Source organism: Narcine bancroftii, unplaced genomic scaffold (genome assembly GCF_036971445.1).
Source record: "Narcine bancroftii isolate sNarBan1 unplaced genomic scaffold, sNarBan1.hap1 Scaffold_625, whole genome shotgun sequence".
In the NCBI taxonomy this organism is placed as follows: Eukaryota; Metazoa; Chordata; class Chondrichthyes; order Torpediniformes; family Narcinidae; genus Narcine; species Narcine bancroftii.
Window position 1 is genome coordinate 16,240 of NW_027212150.1, and position 23,083 is coordinate 39,322.

Consider the following 23,083-nt stretch of genomic DNA (forward strand, 5'->3'; position numbering starts at 1 on the left):
CAAATCCCAGAATGCTTTGCAAATGAGTTGGCGTCAGCCCGCTAATCGCCCCCACCTCCTCTCTTTACTTTCATTAGCATCTGCGACCTGTCGCCCAACTCACATGTAATAAACCCCTTACGAAAAATGGCCAAACCAAAGACAGAAAACAGGACCTTTCAACACAGGTGGGAGGCAAACTCTGACCCCAGAGTTTGATGAACTTGCATCTAAGAAAGAGATGCTAAATATCTGGTTTAGACCCAGGTGCATCAGAGTAAATCACAATGTAGCAAGTGAAGCTTGGATTAATATTTTCTTTGGTTAACTTTGGACTGTTCATAGTTGAAAGATTGGATTTTCATTGAAGCCAGTTGTTATTTTTTTGACTTGTTGGCTTGTGAAAAAAATACATTTAAAAGGAGCTTAAAGGCTATAGAGAAATATTATTTATTGAATATTTTATTTCTCATTTGTTAATGCTTGTTCTGGAAAGAGTTTAACCAAAACTATTATTAAACATTTATTTGAATAAGAAAAAGTTTAACATTACATATGTTGAAAGAAGAGAAAACATGCAGATGTTGTTGAAAATTTTCAATAAATATTTAGTTTGGCCCTCGACTTAGTCCAAGTTTTTAATTTTGGCTCTCTGTGAATTTGAGTTTGACACCCCTGCTCTAGGATATTGGCTTCCCCTTTCACTTAAGCTGCTTCAGGTGCATTCTCCGCCAAGAATGCGCCTGCAGAAATGGATGCAGCCCTGTGGAATAGTTATTCAGGTGGCAGCCCTGAAAGCGCTGCGCTGTCCACCTGAAAGGGACAGCTGCAGGAGAGGCGCCTTGGAGCACGCTCCGACTCCTGTCACTTCGGGGTAAGGGGTAGCCGGCCGCCCCAGCCTTGATGTCCCATCTCTGGCCGCCCCTGCCCCGTAGTCCCGTGCTGGCGGCCCATGCCCTGACATCCCCCGCCGGCTGCCCCTGCCCTGACGTACCGCGCTGGGGGGCAGGGGCAGCGGGGAGGGGGTCTGTCAGGCGCCGGGAGTTGGGTCGCCGGCTGATACTCATCAGCCCGCCCCTTATAGCAGCTGCTTTCAGGCGGCTACATTCAGGTACCTCATGGGACCAGTGCTCCAGCGATTATCCCTCCCGGAGAAGGGTTAGAAAGTGCATAGGGGTAGAATATGCGGCTTTACATCGGGGTATTCTGGGCATCTGAAAGAGTCTTTACCCCTCAACAAGATGGAGACTCCCCATTGGATCATTCCGTCTCCTGCCCCTCAACCCCATGGCCTCTCTCACTTTCCGCCCCGTCCCCTTCTCTTGCCCCTCAGAAAGATGGCGGATCGTGTGAATATATCTTATTGTTCGGACGCTCGCCTGCATTTTGCTCATACCTTGATGAAGGGCTCAAGGCCGCTGGTTTTTATCTTTGCCCTTGCACATTGTTTGATCTGAGTTTCCCCAGCATTGTGTTTTCACTACATATATACCAATGCTTCAATTTCATCGCGCCTCAAGGTGGCGTCCGGCCTGTGCCACCCCTACCATGGCCCCTCAACAAGAAGGCGTCGGTCGCGTGCAGAGATACTCATTGGCTGGCATACCCTGAGCAAGATGGCGCAGGCTGATCGAAGTGAATCCCATTGGTTTAACTTCTCCCCTCAACAAGATGGCGGCGGAGCGTTCACACGAACCACCCTCCTCTGAGGCGGAGGGAAGCGGGCCCAACGGCATAACGTCAGGGGCGCGCCGACCCGACGCAGCGCGGCCCACCAGCAGGCCGGAAGTGGCGCCGCGCGGTTGTCGTCCGGAGCCGGCGGCCGACGAGGGCGGACGGGCCGGCGGCGGGTCGGTGAGAGTCCGCCCGGGGGACCAGGGAAGGGTTCTGGGTGGGAGGGAAGGGGCGCTCCGAGAAGGAAGGAGCGGGGAGAAGAGAAGGAACGGCCAGGGGAAAGGGGGGGGGGGGTAGTATGGAAGGTTGAGGAGGAGGGGCCTGAAGGGAGGGGGTGGGGAATGGCAGGAAGGAGGCGGGGCCTGGAGGGAGGTTGGAGTTTAATGGGGATGAGGACGGGTCTGGAAGGAGGGGGGAGTAGTGGAGATGAGGAGGGGTCTGGAATGGGGAGGGGGATCCAGAGTGAGAGGAGGTGCCTGGTGAGCAGGAAAGGTGAGGTGTGGCCTGCAGTGAGGATAAGGGGCATGAGGTGGGGAGGTGTGGCTTGGTGTGGAAGAGGAACCTGGGAGTGGGGCCACGAGTAGTGAGGAGGGGGCGAGGCCTGTAGTGGGGATGAGGGGGCCTGAGAAAGGTGATGAGGGAAAAATTGGTCTGAGGGAGGAGGCTTCTCCCTGTCCCTACACCCCCCACACAACTGACCCCTTCTCCCCTCCCTCAGGCCTCTCTGGGTGTCATGACGGAAATCAGTGACCTCGACCGACAGATCGAACAGCTACGGCGCTGTGAACTCATCAAGGAAAATGAGGTCAAGGCGCTGTGTGCAAAGGCCAGGTCAGTGTTTGTCCCATCCTGGGAGTGTGTGACTGGATGAGGGGGAGAGGGGTCTTCATTCTGTGTCCAACCTCGGGAGTGTGTGATGGGATGGGGGGAGTGGGAACTTCAATCTGCTTCTCATCCGCTCTGTGTTTGCAGGGAGATTTTGGTGGAAGAGAGCAATGTACAACAGGTCGATTCACCTGTAACCGTGAGTTGGACACTTCACAGATCTCCCCCATCAGCCTCCATCCCCAAAAGTCCCTCGTCCTGGACTCGTCACCTGTTCCGATGAAGAGCAATGTGATTCACACCTCCTTCTCCGCTCCATCAACACATGTTCCAACTTTCAGGGAACGATATCTCTGTATCTCTCTGTTCTACAACACTCCCCACCATTCACCAAGTTGGTTCCCGTACCCCAGGGTTCTCTGTTCTACAACACTCCCCTCTGTTCACCGTGTCGGACCCGGACCCTGAGGTCTCTCTGTTCTTCAACACTCCCCACCGTTCACCGTGTCAATCCCTATACCCCGAGGTCTCTCCGTTCTACAACACTCCCCACCCTTCACCTTGTCAGTACCCGTACCCCGAGCACTGTCCCAACACGTTGGTTCCCGTACCCCGAGGTCTCCCTGTTCTACAACACTCCCCACTGTTCACCGTGTCGAACCCAGACCCCGAGATATCTCTGTTCTCCAACAACACCCACTGTTCACCTTGTCTGTCCCTGTTCCCCGAGGTCTCTCTGTTCTACAACACTCCTACCGTTCCCCGGGAGTTCTGCATGTTTTAACCTCTCTTCCCCCTCACCACAGGTCTGCGGAGACATACACGGCCAATTCTATGACCTGAAGGAGTTGTTTAGGGTAAGTCCAAAGTTCTTCTCTTCTTTTGCCCTCTTTCCACATTGATTCTAAATCATAGGAAGAACTACCTCTTTCATCTTTTACCAGATAGCATTGACATCAACTTCACCGATTTCTGTTAAATTCCCTCCCCCGTCTCTCTCCTCCACCTCCCCCCTTTCCCTCTCCATTCAGAGCTGCCCACTCCCCATCACTTCTCAGCTGAATCCACCTTATGTTGCATTGAAATCCTCCCCTGCCCCTTCCTCCCTCCTCACCTCCTCCCCTGTCCCTTCCTCCTCCTCCCCTGCCCCTTCTTCCCTCCTCTTCTCCTCCCCTGCCCCTTCTTCCCTCCTCCTCCCCTGCCCCTTCCCTCCTCTCCTCCTCCCCTGCCCCTCCTCTCCTTCTCCCCTGCCCCTCCTCTCCTCCTCCCCTGCCCCTTCCCTCCTCTCCTCCTCCCCTGCCCCTTCTTCCCTCCTCTTCTCCTCCCCTGCCCCTTCTTCCCTCCTCCTCCTCCCCTGCCCCTTCTTCCCTCCTCCTACCCCTTCCTCCATCTCCTCCTCTGCCCCTTCCACCCTCCTCCTCCTACCCCTTCCTCCCTCCTCCCGTACCTTCCTCTCCTCTGCTCCCCCTGCTCTGTCCTCACCCTCTTCCCCTCCCCCCAAGGTATCCACTCTCTCTCTCTAGCAGGGACTCCCTCCTCTCTCCCAATAAGCTCACAGCCTTTCTGATTTCCCCAATCTCTGCAGGTCGGTGGTGATGTTCCTGAAACCAACTACTTGTTCATGGGCGATTTTGTTGATCGAGGTTTTTACAGTGTCGAGACATTCCTACTGTTGCTCGCACTGAAGGTGAGGGGGCTTCACTCTGTTTCCCACCCCGGGAGTGTGTGACAGGTCGGGGGTAGAGGGAGCTTCACTCTGTTTCCCACCCCGGGAGTGTGTGACAGGTCAGGGGTAGAGGGGGCTTCACTCTGTTTCCCACCCCGGGAGTATATGACAGGACGCGGGGAAAGGGAGCTTCACTTTGTGTCCCACCCTGGGAGTGTGTAATGGGATGGGGGGAGAGGGAGCTTCACTCTGTCCCACCCCGGGAGTGTGTGACTGATGCTGTGGCCCCTCACCACCCCCATCAGGTGCGCTACCCCGATAGGATCACACTGATCCGGGGCAACCATGAGAGCAGACAGATCACCCAGGTCTACGGCTTCTACGACGAGTGTCTTCGCAAGTATGGTGCGGTGACTGTCTGGCGGTACTGTACCGAGATCTTCGACTACCTCAGTCTGTCTGCCATCATTGACGGCAAGGTGAGAACGTGCGGGAGAGAGGGGAGGGGAGAGGAGAAGGTTGGAAGGCGTCAGGTACATTGGAGGGAGTCAAGGAGTGGAGAAGAGAGGTGGGAGAGGGTTGAGAAGAGTAAGGGAGAGAGAAACTGGCCCTTTCTGTGCTGAACTATTATTCTTCCTAGTCCCACTGACCTGCCCAGCCCATAGCCCTCCATACTCCACCCATCCATGTAGCTGTCCAAATTCTTCTTAAATGTTAAAACTGAGCCCACATTCACCACCTCAGTTCATTCCACACTCCAACCCCTCTCTGTGTGAAGAAGTTCCCTCCTAAACCTTTCCCCTTTCACCCTTAATCTGTGTCCTCTGGTTTGGATCTCACCCCCCCCCCCCACCCCAGTGGGAAAAGGCGATCTACATTTACTCTGTCTGTCCCCTTCATCATTTTAAACCCCTTGATCAAATCTCCCCTCATCCTTCTACGCTCTAGGGAATAAAGTCCAAACCTGTTTAACCTTTCCCTGTAACACAGTTCCTGAAGTCTGGGCCACATCCTCGTAAATCTTCTCTGCATCTTTCTATCTTATTGAGATCTTTCCTGTAGTTCAGTGACCAAAACTGCACACAATTCTCCAAATGTGGCCTCACCAAAGTCTTGTACAACTTTACCATAACATCCCAACTCCTGTACTCAATACTTCAATTTATGAAGGCCAATGTGCCAAAAGGTCTCTTTATAACCCTGTCCACCTGTGATGCCACTTTCAGGGAATTGTGTTCTACCACACTCCTCCCATTGTCCCTATGCTAAGATTTCCTGTTCTTTGCTTATTCTTTGAGGTAGGGCTCAGGTCCAAATTGTCGGCAATATATGTTTGCCTCCTATGAATGCTGCGAGGCCAGCTGAGATCTTCTAGCATTTCGACGTGTTTATACTGCAATCACAGCGTCTGCAGACTTTTGTGTTTCACCTCCCACATTATTGTCCAGGTCAAACAACGATGGTCCCAGCACCGATCCCTGAGACACGGGGCAGGGGAGAAAAGGGGGGTGGGAGGGGGAAGAGGAGAGGTGGGGGATGGGAGAATGGGAGGGAGGATAGGGACCAGGTTCAAGTGGCTATACTGATATTCAGTCTATTGTCTCTCTTCCCCTCTCTTCTCCCACTCTCTCCCTCCTTTCTACCCACTTCTCCTTATCCCCCTTTCTACCCAATTCTCTCTCTCCCCCTCTTTATCCCCCTCTCTCCCCCACCCTCCTCTCTCCCCCTCTCTCCACCTCTTTCCCTTCCTTTCTCCCTCCTTTCCTTTTCCCCTCCCCACGCTCCCTCACACCACTCCATCCCCTCTCCCCCTCACCACCCTTCATCCCCTCACATCCCTCCATCCTCCCCCTCTCACACCCCTCCATCCCCCTCACATATCCCTCTGCCCCCCCTCAAACACCCCTCCATCCCTCCTCTCACACCCCTCCATCCCCCAACTCCCTCACCCCCAGATATTTTGTGTGCACGGAGGTCTCTCGCCTTCCATCCAAACTCTGGACCAGATTCGAACCATCGACCGGAAGCAGGAGGTTCCTCATGACGGTCCCATGTGTGACCTGCTCTGGTCCGATCCTGAAGGTAGGGGGAGTGATGGTAATGGGATGGAGAGAGGCAGTATGGCCTGAGGTCTCTCCTCTCTCTGTCCCCGGGGTCTCCCCTCTCACCCTGGCAGTTCTCCGCAGGTCCCAAACTCAGCTTCCCCCCTCCCCCGCCACCTGCCTGACCTCTTTCTTTCCTCCCAATCATCTCTTCCCAGACACGACGGGGTGGGGCGTCAGTCCCCGCGGGGCCGGGTACCTGTTCGGCAGCGACGTGGTGGGCCAGTTCAACACGGCAAACGACATCGACATGATCTGCCGCGCTCACCAGCTGGTGATGGAGGGGTACAAGTGGCACTTCAATGAGACTGTGCTGACAGTGTGGTCGGCCCCCAACTACTGCTACAGGTCTGTCCGGGTTCAGTGGGAGGGGGAGGGAGAGGAGAGAGACTGGGGAGTGGGAGGGGGAGAGAGGGATGGGGCAGTGCATTGGGGAGGTTTGAAAGTGGGAGAGAGAGGAGAGGAGACTGGGGGTGGAGAGAAGGGGGAGAGGGAAGGAGACTGTGGGAGAGAGAAGGGGGAGAGGGGAGGAGACTGGGGGTGGAGGGTAGGAGGGGAACCGGGGGCAAAGACCTCATTCCCTGACCCTCTCTCCCCACCCCCCCACCCCCCCAGGTGCGGGAATGTGGCAGCCATCCTCGAGTTGGACGAACATCTCCAGAAGGAGTTCATCATCTTCGAAGCGGCTCCACAGGAGACCCGGGGCATTCCATCCAAGAAACCCGTGGCCGACTACTTCCTGTGACCAAACCCTCCCTCCCACTGGGCCCTCTCCCCTCTGCCCCTCTCCCCCCCCCACACCCCGGGGATCAGCTGGTCTCCCCTCTCCCTGGGGACTCTGCCCTCCCTCTCCTCAGTCTCTCTCCCTCTCCCTGCAACCCCCAGCCACTTCGCAGGCACTGGGAGAAGTTGCGACTCGAACTGTGGGAGGTGGGGTTCGAGGCCAGCAATAAAAACCATAACACCTTCCAATCCTCGTGTCCTGTGTATCTAGAGGGGTGGTTCACGGTGGGGAGAGGTGCTGAGGGAGCTCTATGTTCTCGGGGTGCGGGGCAAAGGGAAGGGGATGAGATAGAGAGGGTAGTGAGAGGGAGATGGGAGAGATGGGTGAGAGAGGGGGTGAGAGGAATAGAGAGAAAAAGAATGGGGAGAGAAAGGGGTGAGAGGAGGAGATATGCAGTCAGGGAGAGTGGGGGAAGGGAAGAGGGAAAGGGTTAGAGGGGAGAGAGAGATGAGGTCAGGGAAGGGGTTGAAAAAAGGTGAGAGGGTGGAGGGAAGAGGAGAAATGGAGTAGAGAGTGTGAGGGAGGAGAGGTGGGGGAAGAGAGGAATGAAGAGGGGGAGTGAGGAGAGCAAGATATAAAGTGGGGTTTATGTGGGGCTGATGCAGAGGAACCTCTGTGTTTGACCTGAAAACGATGGGATTGGAACCTATGATCCTCAATCCCAACTAACTCTGGGACCTCTCTCTGCCCCCAATCCTGACCCTCAGGAGTTTCCAAAGGATCCAACCATGAGACACTGGAGCAGAAATAGGCTATTGTCTACCCCCTCTATTTAATCATGAGCAGAACCATTTCCCCACTCAGCCCCACTGCCCACCCTTCTCCCCTTAATCTGTGATGCCCTGGCTAATCAAGAACCCATCAATTCCTGCCTTAAATACACCCAACGACCCAGCCTCCACAACCATCTGTGGCAACAAATTCCACAGATTCGCCGCCCTCCGGCTGAAGAAATTCCTCCCATGTCTCTGTTCTAAGTGGACGCCCTTCAGTTCTGAAGTTGTGCCCTCATTTCCCGGATTCTCCCTTCGTGTGGAAACAACCATTCTACATTGGCTCCGTCCACACCCTTCAATCTGGAACCCCATGAGTTTCTGATAGATCCAAACCCTGGGATCTTCCTCACCACTTGGGCTGTTAGAACCACAGAATGTTACAGCACAAAAGCAGGCCCTTCAAGACTGTACTGGACTATTATTCTGCCCTGTCCCACTGAACTGCACCCCAACCATATCCCTCTGAACCCCTTCCATCCAGTTAACTTCCCAAATTTCTCTTAAATGTTAAAATTAAACCTACATTCACCACCTCAGCTGGTTCCACACTCCCACCGCTCTCTTGGGAAGAGATTCCCCCTAAACTTTTCCCCTTTCACCCTTAACCCATGTCCTCTGGTTTGGATCTCACCCACCCTCAGTAGGAAAAGCCAGCCTACATTTACTCTGTCTGTCCCCCTCATTTTAAACACCTCGATCAAATCTCCCCTATTTCTTCTACGCTCCAGGGAATAAAAGTCCAGGCAATATCCTAGTAAATCTCTGCACTCTTTCTATCTTATTGAGATCTTTCCTGTAGTTCAGTGACCAAAACTGCACACAGTTCTCCATATGTGGCCTCAGCGATGTCTTCACCATAACATCCCAACTCCTGTACTCGCTACTTTGATTTATGAAGGCCAATGTGCCAAAAGCTCTCTTTACAACCCTGTCCACCTGTGATGCCACATTCAGGGAATTATGTATCTATCCCCAGATCCCTCTGTTCCACTGCATTCCTCAGTGACCGACTGTTCACCGAGGACGTCCTTTTTTGGTTTGTCCTTCCAAAATGTAACACCTCACACTTTTATGTATTAAATTCCATCGGCCATTTTTCCAGTTGGTCCAGATCCCTCTGCAAACTTTGAAAACCTTCCTCTCTGTCCACAACATCTCCAATCTCAGTGTCATCTGCAAACCTGCTGATCCGATTCACCACATGATCATCCAGATCATTGATATCGATGACAAACAATGATGGTCCCAGTACCGATCCCTGAGGGACCCCACTGGTCACAGGCCTCCAGTCTGAGAAGCATCGTCCACCACTACTCCCTGGCTTCTCGAATTCAATGTACTACCTCACCATGTATACTCAGCATCTGAAAGGTCCTGACTAACCTCCAATGTGGGACCTTGTCAAAGGCCTTAATAAAATCAATGTAGACAACATCCAGGGCCACTTCCTGGGTACCTCAGTGACTCTGTAAGGTTGGTTAAACACGCACAAAGCCATGGTGACTACCCTGACTGTCCACTCACCCACTGTGATCATCCTCTCTAGCCAACAGCCACCAGCCCCGTGACCTCTGCACCGTACTACAGAGAAGAGGTGGAAAGCCTCGTGAAATGGTGTGAGAGGAACAAGCTGAGTCTCGACGTGGACAAGACAAAGGAGATGATGGTGGACTCGGGGTTCCAGGAACGACTCTCATAACACATCAACAACTTTGTAGTGGAGAGCACCAAGTTCCCTGAACTAATGACCTATCGTGGTCACTCAACATCTCACTTGTCAGGAAGGTGCAACAGGGGTCTGCACTTCTTGAGAAGACAGGTGGATGAGGTTACCGGTCTCCATCATGTCAACCTTCTACAGGAGATCTATTGAGAGCGTCCTTGCCGGCTGCATCACAGTGCGGGTACGGTTACTGGGAGAAATGGATTGGAGGGCAATCCACAGGACCAGAAGAGTGGCAGAGAGGATCACTGGAGTCTCCCCCTCCCCAATGATGTGATCTACTGGGATCATTGAAGAGGGCCCGCAAGGTCATTGAGGACCCCTTCCACCTTGCACACGGCATCTTTCACCAGCTCCCTTCAGGGAAGAGATACAGAAGTATCAGACCCAGCACCACCAGGATGAGGAAGAACTTCTCCCCACTGGAATGTTTGTGGGATATGTCTGGTTGTGTGTCTGCATGCTTTGCACCAAGGACCGAAGAACGCTGTTTTGTTGGGTTGTACTTGTACACTCAGATAACAATGAATTTGAATGAACCCTTAGATTGACCTTTGTACCCCACCCCCGGGTCCTCCTCTGCACCCACCCCTGGAATGCCCCCCTGTACCCGACGCCCGGGATCCCCCTCTGTAACCCACCCCAGGATCTCCCTCTATACCCCACCCCCGGGATCATCCTCTGCATCCCACCCCCGGGATCATCCTCTGCATCCCACCCCCGGGATCTCCCTCTGCATTCCACCCCCGGGATTGCATCCCACCCCCGGGATCTCCCTCCGTACAGCCCACCCCGGGACATCCATCTGTACCCCACCCTGGGACATCGTTCTGTACCCCACCCCCGGGGACATCCCTCTTTACCCCATCCCCGGGATAATCCTCTTTACCCCACCCCAGGATCTCCCTCTGCACCCTACCCCAATATCTCCCTCCGCACCCCACCCCGGGACATCCCTCCGCACCCCACCCTGGGACATCCCTCAGTACTCCGCACCCCACCCCAGAACCTCCCTCTGTACCCCACCCCCGGGACATTTCTCCGCACCCCAACTCCGGGATCTCCCTCTGCACCCACCACCGGAACTCCCTCTGTACCCATCCTGGAATCCCTCCGTACCCCACCCCCGGGACATCCCTCTGTACTCCACACCCCACCCCGGGACATCCCCCTGTACCCCACCCTCTGTACCCCACCCCCGGGACATCCCTCCATACCCCACCCCAGAATCTCCCTCTGTACTCCGCACCCAACCCCGGGACATCCCTCTGTACCCCACCCCCGGGACATCCCTCTGTACCCTACCCCTGGGACATCCCTCTGTACCCCACCCCAGGATCTCCCTCTGTACTCCGCACCCCACCCCGGGAAATCCCTCCGTACCCCACCCCCGGGACATCCCTCTGAACTTCGCACCCCACCTTGGGACATCCCTCTGTACCCCACCCCCAGGACATCCCTCTGTACTCTGCACCCCACCCCAGGACATCCCTCTGTACCCCACCCCAAGGACATCCCTCCATATCCCACCCCCGGGACATCCCTCTACTCCGCACCCCACCCTAGGATCTCCCTCTGTACTCTGCACCCCACCCCGGGACATCCTTCGGTACCCCATCCTCTGTACCCTACCCCTGGGACATCCCTCTGTACCCCACCCCAGGATCTCCCTCTGCACTCCACACCCCACCCCGGGACATCCCTCTGTACTCTGCACCCCACCCTGGGATATCCCTCTGTACCCCACCCCCGGGGACATCCCTCTTTACCCCACCCCCATGGACATCCCTCTTTACCCCACCCCCAGGGCATCCCACTTTACCCCACCCCGGGATCTCCCTCTGCATCCCAACCCGGGATCTACCTCTGTACCCATGTACCTGAACCCTGGGATCTCCCTCTGCATCCCACCCCGGGACATCCCTCTGTACTCCGCACCCAACCCCGGGACATCCCTCCGTACCCCACCCCCGAGGACATCCCTCTTTACCCCACCCCGGGATCTCCCTCTGTACCCCACCCCAGGGATCTCCCTCTGCACCCCACCCCGGGATCTCTCTCTGTACCCATTTACCTGACCCCCAGGATCCCCTTCTGCACCCCAACCTGGGATCTCCCTCTGTACCCACGTACCTGAACCCCGGGACATCTCCCTGAACCCCACCCCCGGGTCATCCCTATGTACCCCACCCCGGGATCTCCCTTTGCGCCCCACGCTTGGGACCTTGCTCTGCATCCCTGGGTCCCTTGAAACCCTGGGATGCTCTGTCTCCACCCCTGTGATCCACTGCATTTCACCCTCTCGGTTACCTTCTCTTCCCCCCCCCCCCCCACCAATGCCACCTCCCATTGGGTATTTACGATCTCCTACCACGGCTCCCATTGGCCGCCACTCCGGTCCAATCGGCAGGTGGGTGTCGTGCGCATCTCTTCATTCGCTCCGATTGGTTACAATTCACGTCTCGGTCGCGGCGGGTGCGTTGATTGGCTGGGGCGAGTTGCTATGGGTGACGGGTCGATCAGCTATGCGCCTAGACGTATGGCGGGGAGGCGCATGCGCGGTGACCGGGCGGAGAGGGTGAGGGAAAGGGGTGATTGAGAAGGGGGGGGGGAGGTGAGATGAGGGGGATGAGAGAGGAGGGGAGGTGGGATGAGGGGGAAGGAGAAAGAAAGGGGAGGGTATCGGATAGGAAGAGAAGGGGGTGTGTGAGGAGAGGGAAGGTTTGAAATCTGTCTTTTATCACGAGGAGTATTAGGAATAAAGGGGATCAGAACATGGAACTACGACGTTGTGGCCGTTACTGAGACTTGGCTGGAGGGAGGGCAGGATCGGCTGATGCAGGTGTCGGGGTTTAGGTGTTTTAAAAGGTATAGGATGGGAGGTAAGAGAGGGGGGAGGGGATTTGAAGTAACATTACTGGTCAGAGGCCATATCACGGCGACGGAAAGGGAGGACGTTGCAGAGGGAGGGTCCACTGAGTCGGTGGGGGTGGAAGTCAGAAATAGGAAGGGAGCCATCACTGTGCTGGGTGTGGTCTATAGGCCCCCAAATAGCCCTCGGGACACCAAAGAGCAGCAGATAAGCAGACAGATTTTGGAATGGTGCAGGAGATACAGGGTTGTCGTTAAGTCAACTTCTCAAATATTGACTGAGATCTACTGACTGCAAGAAAGGTAGATGGGGCTGAGTTGGTCAGGTGTGACCCAGAAGGATCCCTGACACAATGTGTGTGTGGACCATCCGACGGGAGGAGAGGCCGAATGGGATTTGATTCTGGGGAATTAACCTGGTCAGGTGGCCAACCTCTTGGTGGGGGAGCAGTTTGGTGGGAGTGACCACAACTCCCTAAGCTTCAACATAGCTACAGAAAAGGATATAAACAGTCAAACTGGGAAAGTGATTAACTGGTAAAGGGTGAATTACGAAGGGATGAGGCAGGAACAACCGATTGATTACAGGAAGGATGTGAAAGCTATGGAGAGGGGGGCAGAGGAGATTCACCAGGACGTTGCCTGGATTGGGAAACAAGTTTTATGAGGGAAGGTTTGCAGAGCTGGGACTTTTCTCTTGGAGCGTAGAAGAATGAGAGGAGACTTGATAGAGGTTGACAAGATTCTGAGAGGCGTCAATAGGGTGGACAGTCAGCGCTTGTTTCCCAGGGTGGGATCAGCAAACACCAGAGGACTTGTGTACAAAGTGGAGGGAGGGAAGTTTAGGGGAGACGTCAAGGGGAAGTTTTTTTACACAGAGAGTTGTGGGGGCCTCGAATGCATTGCCAGGTGGAGGCTGGGACATTGGAGGTGATTGAGACTTTTAGACACACGGATGGAAAAAAAATGGAGGGTTTAGTTTTTGGAAGGAATATCTGGGTCAGCACAAGGTCGAGGGCCAAAGGGCCTGTACTAAACTGCATTGTTCTATGTTCTAGAGAGAGAGGGGACAGGGAGAAGAGAGTCAGGGGGAGATTGAAGGAGAGGGGAGACAGGGAGATGGAGGGGAGAGAGGAAAGGAGAGTGAGGGAGAGATGAAGGGGGAGAGGTGAGGGGGAGACTGAGGGAGAGAGGGAAGAGAGTGAGGAGAGAGAAGGGGTGACTGTTGGTCAAGTTCTTGGTAGTCCAGCCCATTGAGTAGGATGTTGCACTGGTTAACCAGGACCCCTGCTCACTCTGCCTGCAGCTTTGAACGATGAGGAGCCCACCCCCCATCACAGCCTCTTCCCCCGGCCTCCTGCTACCTGTCCCTGGGATCGTGATGCTCGCAGTCACCATCTACCTGGTCCTGGTCTTGATGGTGGTCGTTGTCCGTCAGTGGCTGCTGGTGAGGGGGGGAGATGGTGTGGGGGAGAGGAGAGGAGGGGGGGATGGTGGAGAGAGGGGAAGAGAGAGGAGTGGGAGAGAGGGGAAGAGGGCAAGTTGATGGTGTTGGGATAACACAGCCACCTGACTTTCCCCCTCTTTTGCCCCCCTCTCTCCTACCCCCTCCCCCCATCTGCTCCCCAGGCCCGGGGGTCCTGTGCCGAGTGTAGTGCCTGTGCGGAGGGAGAACCGGGACCCGGCTCGGAGTGGGCTCTCGCTCTGGCCCAGACCTGCGACTGTTGGGTGCCCACCTTAACTCAGTGTCTGGACCATTGCTGCCCCCGGGGACAGGTGAGTGGCCCAGACTCCACTGCTGACCCCTGACTTTGAACACCTCACCCCTGACCTCTTACCCCTGACCCTAACCTCATCCCTGGACCTCACCCCTGGAACTCTTGCCTGTGATCCTAGACCTCTGACCCAGAACCCCTCACACCTAACCTTAGACCACTCATCCCTGATCCCAGCCCCAAACCCTGACTCTGGTGCCCCCAATTCTCAACCGCTCAGCCCCAACGTCTTCACCTGGGACGATTGCACACCCCCCACTCTCTCTCTTCCCCTCTCCTTCCCACTCTCTTCCCTCTCCCTCTCCTCCCACCCTTTTACTCTCCCTCTCTCTCACACTTTCTCCATCCCTCTCTCTTCCCCCCTCAACCTTTCTACCCTCTCCCCCCCCCCCCCCCAGGACTGTCATTGCAGGATGTGCCTACCCTGTGGAACTGCTCCCCTCTGCGACTGTGCCTGTGCCTTTCAGCTCCCGGACTGTGAGAGCATCAACTGCATCTGCTTCGAGATCCGCCTCCGGTGACCGAGTGCTGAATCCACACTCACTCGCCATCTACTCCCTCCTTTCCTCGGGAGGCAGGGGAGAAGGCTGACACCACACAGGCTTCGAGAGACAGCAGTGGAACATGTATGCGATAACTTGCTCATGTGAAACATCTCTCACCCAGCCATACACCCATCAAAAAGTCCCCAGCCACACTGGTCCCACCTGCCCCTATTCCTCTAAACCCCTCCCATCCATGGACCTGTCCTACCCACACTGGTCCCACCTGCCCCATCCCTCTAAACCCGTCCCATCCATGGATCTGTCCCACCCACACTGGTCCCACCTGCCCCTATCCCTCTAAACCCCTCCCATCCATGGACCTGTCCTACCCACACTGGTCCTACCTGCCCAATTCCTCTAAACCCATCCCATCCATGGATCTGTCCCACCCACACTGGTCCCACCTGCCCCATCCCTCTAAACCCCTCCCATCCATGGACCTGTCCTACCCACACTGGTCCTACCTGCCCCATTCCTCTAAACCCATCCCATCCATGAATCTGTCCCACCCACACTGGTCCCACCTGCCCCATCCCTCTAAACCCGTCCCATCCATGGATGTGTCCCACCCACACTGGTCCCACCTGCCCCTATCCCTCTAAACCCCTCCCACCATGGACCTGTCCTACCCACACTGGTCCCACCTGCCCCATCCCTCAAACCCGTCCCATCCATGGATCTGTCCCACCCACACTGGTCCCACCAGTTCCTATCCCTCTAAACCCATCGCATCCATGGATCTGTCCCACCCACACTGGTCCCACCTGCTCCTCTCCCTCTGAACTCCTCCAATACATCGACTGCCTTGGGAGCCCTTAAAGTCCTCCCTGGGTGTAAGGGGAGGGTTACATTGCGGGCAAGATGCGGAAGGAACTTTGTGTGTTGTACCTGGGACCTCAACCGGACAGAGTAAAAAGTGTATTTTCACCAAAACAAATCAAAATTTTATTTAAAAATATGTGTGAAATGAGGTGTGTTCAACTCAATCAAGTCCTCACTCTCAGCTTGGTGCGGGTAGGGGGATCATCTGTGGAACAGAGAGGAGGACGAACGGTCAGGGAAGAGGTCATTAACAGTTCCTCCCAGACCATCCTCCACCTGTCCTCCCTCTCCCCACCCCTCACTCTCCCTCCCTCTCTGCCTTCCTCCCTACTTCTGCCCTCCCTCGATCTACCTCACAACCCTTCCCCCTCCGTTCCCTCTCTGACCTCCTCACTCAAACCTTCACCCTCCCCATCACCACCTCAATTCCTCCCTCACCTAGCCCTGCCCTTACCCCCTCCCTCCCTCCACACCAATCCCACCCCTCCCTCCCACTCACTTTCTTCCTGCCTCAACCACTCCCTCTCCACACCCCCTTCTCCCTCTCGCCTTCCCCCTGCCTCTTCCCTTCCATCTTGCCCCAACATCCTACTTCCTGCATCCCTCTGTCATCTCCCTCCCTCCATCCCCCCCCCCCCTCCCCCCCGCCCCGCAACATCCTACACTAACCGGAAGCAGAGGATCAGACCAAGCATGAAGGCAAAGAGCGAACAGAACGATCCTGCCACCACCATCTTCATCATAGGCTCCAGGGTGTCTAGGGGAGTGGGGGGAGGGGAGCAAGGTCAGTTCCCCCAATGCCATCTCCCCCGCCCCGGGGTCAGTTCCTCCAATGCCATCTCCCCCGCCCCGGGGTCAGTTCCCCCAATGCCATCTCCACTGCCCCGGGGTCCGTTCCCCCAATCCCATCAACCCCGCCCCGGGGTCTGTTCCACCAATCCCATCACCCCCGCCCCGGGGTCCGTTCCCCCAATCCCATCACCCCCGCCCTGGGGTCCGTTCCCCCAATCCCATCACCCTAGCCCCGGGGTCAGTTCCCCCAATCCCATCAACCCCAATCCCATCACCCCCGCCCCGGGGTCCGTTTCCCCATCCCATCACACCCGCCCCGGGGTCCGTTCCCCCAATCCCATCACACCCGCCCCGGGGTCCGTTCCCCCAATCCCATCACCCCCGCCCCAGGGTCCGTTCCCCCAATCCCATCACCCCCGCCCCGGGGTCCGTTCCCCCAATCCCATCAACCCGCCCCGGGGTCCATTCCCCCAATCCCATCACCCCCGCCCCGGGGTCCGTTCCCCCAATCCCATCACCCCCGCCCCGGGGTCCGTTCCCCCAATCCCATCACCCCCGCCCCGGGGTCCGTTCCCCCAATCCCATCACCGCCGCCCCGGGGTCCGTTCCCCCAATCCCATCACCGCCGCCCCGGGGTCCGTTCCCCCAATCCCATCACCGCCGCCCCGGGGTCCGTTCCCCCAATCCCATCACCGCCGCCCCGGGGTCCGTTCCCCCAATCCCATCACCGCCACCCCGGGGTCCGTTCCCCCAATCCCATCATCCCCGCCCCGGGGTCCGTTCCCTCAATCCCATCCCCCCGCCCCGGGGTCCGTTCCCCCAATCCCATCCACCCAGCCCCGGGGTCCGTTCCCCCAATTCCATCCCCCCCGCCCCGGGGTCCGTTCCCCCAATCCCATCACCCCCGCCCGGGGTCCTTTCCCCCAATCCCATCACCCCCGCCCGGGGTCCTTTCCCCCAATCACAACCCCCCCCCCGCCCCGGGGTCCTTTCCCCCAATCCCATCCCACCCCGCCCCGGGGTCCGTTCCCCCAATCCCATCCCCCCCCGCCCCGCCCCGGGGTCCGTTCCCCCAATCCCATCCCGCCCCGGGGTCCGTTCCCCCAATGCCATCTCCACTGCCCCGGGGTCCGTTCCTCCAATCCCATCAACCCCGCCCCGGGGTCTGTTCCACCAATCCCATCACCCCCGCCCCGGGGTCCGTTCCCCCAATCCCATCAACCCCAATCCCATCAACCCCATCCCATCACACCCGCCCCGGGGTCCGTTCCCCCAATCCCATCACCCCCGGCCCGGGATCCGTTCCCCCAATCCCATCACCCCCGCCCCGGGATCCGTTCCCCCAATCCCATCACCCCCGCCCCGGGGTCCGTTCTCCCAATCCCATCACCCCCGCCCCGGGGTCCGTTCCCCCAATCCCATCAGCCCCGCCCCGGGGTCCGTTCCCCCAATCCCATCACCGCCGCCCCGGGGTCCGTTCCCCCAATCCCATCACCGCCGCCCCGGGGTCCGTTCCCCCAATCCCATCACCGCCGCCCCGGGGTCCGTTCCCCCAATCCCATCACCGCCGCCCCGGGGTCCGTTCCCCCAATCCCATCATCCCCGCCCCGGGGTCCGTTCCCCCAATCCCATCCCCCCGCCCCGGGGTCCGTTCCCCCAATCCCATCCCCCCCGCCCCGGGGTCCGTTCCCCCAATTCCATCCCCCCCGCCCCGGGGTCCATCCCCCCCGCCCCGGGGTCCGTTCCCCCAATCCCATCACCCCCGCCCCGGGGTCCGTTCCCCCAATCCCATCACCCCCGCCCGGGGTCCTTTCCCCCAATCCCATCACCCCCGCCCGGGGTCCTTTCCCCCAATCCCATCACCCCCGCCCGGGGTCCTTTCCCCCAATCCCATCACCCCCGCCCGGGGTCCTTTCCCCCAATCCCATCCCCCCCCCCGCCCCGGGGTCCTTTCCCCCAATCCCATCCCCCCCCCCGCCCCGGGGTCCTTTCCCCCAATCCCACCCCACCCCGGGGTCCGTTCCCCCAATCCCATCCCACCCCGCCCCGGGGTCCGTTCCCCCAATCCCATCCCCCCCCACCCCGGGGTCCGTTCCCCCAATCCCATCCCCCCCCGCCCCGCCCCAGGGTCCGTTCCCCCAATCCCATCCCCCACCCCACCCCGGGGTCCGTTCCCCCAATCCCATCCCCCCCCCCCCGCCCCAGGGTCCGTTCCCCCAATGCCATCACCCCCGCCCCGGGGTCCTTTCCCCCAGTCCCATCTCCCTCTCTCCGGGGTCAGTTCCCCCAGTTCCATCTCACCATTGCCACAAGGACCACCAGCCCAGCTCTACTTACCACCCTGCTCCTTCTTTCTAACCCCAGGGGTCCTTGGGCAGTGATAGGGAGCAGCAGTGATAGGGAGCAGGAACTCTGGCTGGTGACCCCATGCTCTCCTGTCTCTCCATCTCCTCTCTTTCCCTCCCCCCCCCCAAACGGGATTACTGGGCAGTGACGTGGCTGATTCATTCTCTCCACTCACTCCATCCATGTATCCTCCTCTCCCTTTCCCTCGCTCCCTCTCCCCCTCTTTCCCTCTCCTCCTCCCTCCCACCACTCACTCTCTTTCCCCCTTCTAAATTATTTCCTCGGTTCCATGACTGAACCCCTTCCCCGCAGAGTGTTGGGCAGACCTTGGTGCATGCCGGGAGTGTGGGTGGGTTTCTGGGACTCACTCTCAGGCAGATCGGGGGTCTCATTGATCCAATGATAGGTCTGCTTGATTTGTTGCTCATCGGTGTCTCCGTAATCCCACCACAGGTGTCCAGGCCCCCGGGAGCGATCAGGGGAGGCTGCCGTTGACAAAGGCACCTGAACAGGAGTCTGAGGCGTCCTGCCTGGTACTGCCAAAGTCAAGGGTCACAAGATTAAGCACTGATTCCCCCATCTGGTGTGGGGGGGGGGGGTCATGACCTGGTGAAATGACCCAGGGTCACAACCTGCACCCACATCAAGCATTGACAACTGGGTCGCAAGGTTGCGCATTGGTGAATGAATCACTCCCCGACCTCATGGGTCATGAGGTTCTGCCCCGAATTCCTGGGTCACCACCCACCACCCCCCCATTAATCCCCAACGCTAGGGTGAGGGGTCATGGGTCATGTGGAACCTACAGGAAAGAGAAGCTGCCACCAGTGCACACAAGAAGATCCCATGGAGCTCAGCAATCAGCCACATGGCTGAGCCAGGGGGCATTAAGTGCCAGGAGTCGTGACCCTCTCCACCCTGGTGACATCACACAGGGTTCCAGGCAGGTCACAACCGCCCGCAACTTTTCCCTCATGGACCCACAGCTCAGCAGTCAATCAGATGCCTGGGTGGGGATTGGAATCCGTCTGTCCTCCCTTCCTCCCCCCCCCCCCCCCCCGTCCCCTCACACCTTCCCATCTCTTACCTCACCATATCCTCCCTCTTTACCACCAGAATGAGGGCAAATGAGTGCTTATGCAGAGAGAAGACAGATCCCAGTCACTGTTGAAGGGTTTTATGGATACAACAGGAACTTTACAGAATTATGAAACATTTTTGTGTACAGTATGTCACAGCCCGGGCATCTCCCTGCCAGCGGTCCCCTCACATATGTCCCAAGGAGCTCCAGGGGCATTCGGAGAGTGGCCTCTCCATCTTCCTGCTCTCAAGCCTCTTCCTGCGGACCACGCTGTCTTGTCGATTGAGGGTGGAGGGAGAGGGAGGGAAAAGAACAAGAGGGGGAGAGAAAGAGAGGGGAGAAAAAGAGGGAGAGGGGGAGAGACAGTGAGGGGGAGGGAGGTGGGGGGGGAGAGAGATGGGTTTGAGGGGTAGGACGGGGAATCTTTGCCTTCCTCTCTCTGTTCTGTGCATCCCCTCCTGATGGGATAGTGTTGGGTCCGTTGAGAGGGACTTGTGGCTGAAACGCTGGCCTTCCACTCACTCCCCTCCCCCAGTAATAAATAGTCAATAAATATTTACAGCAGCAAACTCTGGAATAAATACCCTACAGAGTGGGCGAAGGTGAGGAGGGGCTCCGAGAATACATCCCAGCCCTGATACCTCCCTGACTCCACACTGACCCATTCCGGATCTTTCACTCCTCAGCCCCACACTGACCCACTCCTGATCTGTCCCGACCCCTCATTGAACCACTCCTGACCTATCCCGACCTCTCCCTGACCTGTCCTGACCCCTTCCCTGACACCACACTGACCTCTCACCAACCCCTTCCCTGACCTGTCCTGACTCCTCCCTGAACCACTTCTGACCTATCTCGACCCCTCACTGACTCCCTCCCTGACCCTTCACTCCTTCCTTGACTCAAAGCTGACTTCCCACTGCCCCAACCCTGACCTGTCACTGACACACCCCTGACTGCTCCCTGACCTCTGACCCCTTGCTGACCCCACACTGACCTCTACCTTACCTCTTTGAACCTTCCCCATTCTCAGCCAGGGAGGGCAATCAGGGAGGTTGGGATTGCCCCCTCCCAGCCCTGGGTGGGGAAATAGTGCTTGGTGAAACCCCCTATCCCTCAGTCAGGGAGTTGCGATCCTTTGCCACCCACCCACTGACCAAGTGAGAAGACGGAGAAACCCATCAGCCCCCTAGAGAGGGAGCTGACACCCCTCTCTAACCTACAGAGGGAGGTGACACCCCTCCCCCAGAGAAGGAGCTGACACCTCTCCATCCCCTAGAGAGGGAGGTGACACTCCTTCCCCCCAGAGAGGGAGGTGACACCCCTCTTTCCCCCCCCCCCCCAGAAGGTGGTGACACCCCTCTCCCCCTGAGGAAGTGGTAACACCCCTCTCCCCCGAGAGAGGGAGGTGACACCCCTCTCCTCCTGAGGGAGTGGTAACAACCCTCTCCCCTTAGTGAGGGAGGTGACACCCCTCTCCCCCTGAGAGAAGGAGATGACACCCCCTCTCACCCCTCCCACACTAGTCGGGGACACAGCCATCGGGGCCCCTGCTCCCAGAGCGGTGGAACAGACGGAGCGCTCCACGGCAGATAAGGGTGAACCAGTAGATCTGGGGGGCCAGCAGCAGCGCAGCCGCCAGGTTAACATGCGCAGGCACCTCCAGGGGCACCCGGAGGAGTGGAAGCCCCATGTGCTGCCCGTACACCCAGTACAGGTAGGGGAAAAGGGCCACGCGGCAGGTGAAGAAGGTCAGGAGCATCAGCACACCATTCAGCTTGTGGAGCAGGGTGTGTTGCTGGCGGTACTGTACGGGGAGAGGAGAGGGGGAGAGGGAAAGAGGGGAGAGAGAAGTGGAGGGAAAGATGGAGAGAGAGAAGTGGAGGGGGAGAGGGGAGTGGAAGGGAGATAGAGGGGGTGACAGGTTAGTGAGGTCACAGACCCTGGAATCTCACATCAGGAGGGGGTCACAATAAATGCCTGGCACCAAGAAATAGATCCACCGTCCTTCCCATAGAGCTGGAGGGGGAAAAGGATTTGGGGTTGAGAGAGAGAGGAGGGTCCGGGGTGGAGAGGAAGGGAGAAGATTCTGGCGGGGGGAGAAGGGTCTGGGGTGGGGGGAGTGGGAAAGAGAAGGGTCTGGGGTGGGAAGGGAGGGCAGAGGGGAACTGCTGGGAGCCCCAAGAGGAATTGCTCTCCCTCCCACCTCACTTCCCTCCTGGACAAGGGTTCGGCTCCCCAAGATCACCATACCTGGATGAGGATCTTGCCCAGGCACACGAACGGCGTGCTGACCTCCGCCATGAACAGGCACCCCACAAAGTAGTCTCCCCGGCCCTCGCGGAGGAACTGCGGAGAGAGAGGAGGCGGGGGGGGGGTGGCAGGTCAATATGGGGATGGGGTGGGGAGGGGCGAAGTCAGGGGAGGAGAACCCCCACCAGACCCCAGGGTCGATTCTCACTTCTGTGTCCGCGGAGTTGCTGTCTTGCCTCCCCCACTCCTCCCTCTCCCCATCTCCTGTTCTCCCTCCTCACTCCCCCATTAGCCCTTCCCCTCTTTCTCCCCATCTCCCCTCCCCCCTTCTCCCCTCTCTCTTCCCTTTCTATCCTTCTACTCTCTTCCCCCCCCCTCTTCCTCCACTTTTCCCTTTTTCCCTCCCACTCCCCCAGCAAGGTTCTGACATTCCTGAGAGTGTCTCTGGTCACCTTAGACCACGTCTCACTGGGAGGTTAGTCAGGAAGGTTCAGATGCTGGGTATTCATGGTGAAGTTGTGAACTTGATTCGACAGTGGCTGGATGGGAGAAGCCAGAGGGCAGTGGTGGAAGATGCTTCTAGTGACCAGAGGGGTCCCTCAGGGGTCGGTGCTGGGACCATCGCTGTTTGTCATCGATATCAATTATGTGGTGAATTGGATCAGCAGGTTTACAGATGACACAGATTGGAGAAGTTGTGGACAGAGAGGAAGGTTTCCAAAGTTTGCAGAGGGATCTGGACCAGCTGGAAAAATGGCCGATGGAATTTAATGCCGGCATGGGCAAGGTGTTGCATTTTGGAAGGACAAACCAAGAATGTCCATGGTGAACGGTCTGGCACTGAGGAGTACGGTAGAACCGAGGGATCTGGGGATACAGATACATGATTCCCTGAATGAGGCGTCACAGGTGGACAGGGTTGTAAAGAGAGACTTTGGCCTTCATAAATCAAAGTATCGAGTACAGGAGTTGGGATGTTATGGTAAAGTTGTACAAGACATTGTGAGGCCAAAAAAAATTTGGAGCATTTTGTGCAGATTTGGTCACCGAACTACAGAAAAGATCTCAA

General features: G+C 57.5%; 2 protein-coding genes across 6 annotated transcripts in view; one reads left to right on the plus strand and one right to left on the minus strand.

Moving 5' to 3' along the window:
• The first annotated feature begins 1,724 nt into the window (after window positions 1-1,724).
• LOC138751037 (serine/threonine-protein phosphatase 4 catalytic subunit) lies at window positions 1,725-10,068 on the plus strand. Of its 5 annotated transcripts, none has more exons than XM_069913136.1 (9): window positions 1,725-1,833; window positions 2,372-2,484; window positions 2,626-2,677; window positions 3,285-3,335; window positions 4,064-4,165; window positions 4,450-4,623; window positions 6,100-6,226; window positions 6,405-6,594; window positions 9,353-10,068. In XM_069913136.1, the coding sequence occupies exons 2-9, from the start codon at window positions 2,387-2,389 to the stop codon at window positions 9,372-9,374; spliced, it is 816 nt and encodes a 271-aa protein (XP_069769237.1). In that variant the 5' UTR covers window positions 1,725-1,833; window positions 2,372-2,386; the 3' UTR covers window positions 9,375-10,068. The 5 variants fall into 5 exon arrangements, with proteins under 5 accessions (XP_069769237.1, XP_069769236.1, XP_069769238.1 ...); XM_069913135.1 differs by lacking the exon at window positions 9,353-10,068 and adding an exon at window positions 6,862-7,218; XM_069913137.1 differs by lacking the exon at window positions 9,353-10,068 and adding an exon at window positions 6,862-7,218 and having other exon boundaries at window positions 1,746-1,829.
• A 9,773-nt stretch (window positions 10,069-19,841) lies between these two features.
• Window positions 19,842-23,083, minus strand: part of LOC138751040 (ceramide synthase-like) — a 34,210-nt gene continuing 30,968 nt past the window's right edge. The window contains exons 3-4 of the mRNA XM_069913141.1: window positions 22,015-22,110; window positions 19,842-21,568 (exon numbers count right to left, since the gene is read on the minus strand). Coding sequence (XP_069769242.1) covers window positions 21,284-21,568; window positions 22,015-22,110 — 381 coding nt within the window. The 3' untranslated portion in view covers window positions 19,842-21,283. The remainder of the gene's footprint in view (window positions 21,569-22,014; window positions 22,111-23,083) is intronic.

Coding starts and splice junctions, on each gene's coding strand:
- LOC138751037 (XM_069913135.1), top strand. CDS start 2,387: ATGACGGAAATCAGTGACCTCGACCGACAGATCGAACAGCTACGGCGC. Junction 3,336..4,063: donor ACCTGAAGGAGTTGTTTAGG/GTAAGTCCAAAG, acceptor CAATCTCTGCAG/GTCGGTGGTGATGTTCCTGA. Junction 4,624..6,099: donor CTGCCATCATTGACGGCAAG/GTGAGAACGTGC, acceptor CCTCACCCCCAG/ATATTTTGTGTGCACGGAGG.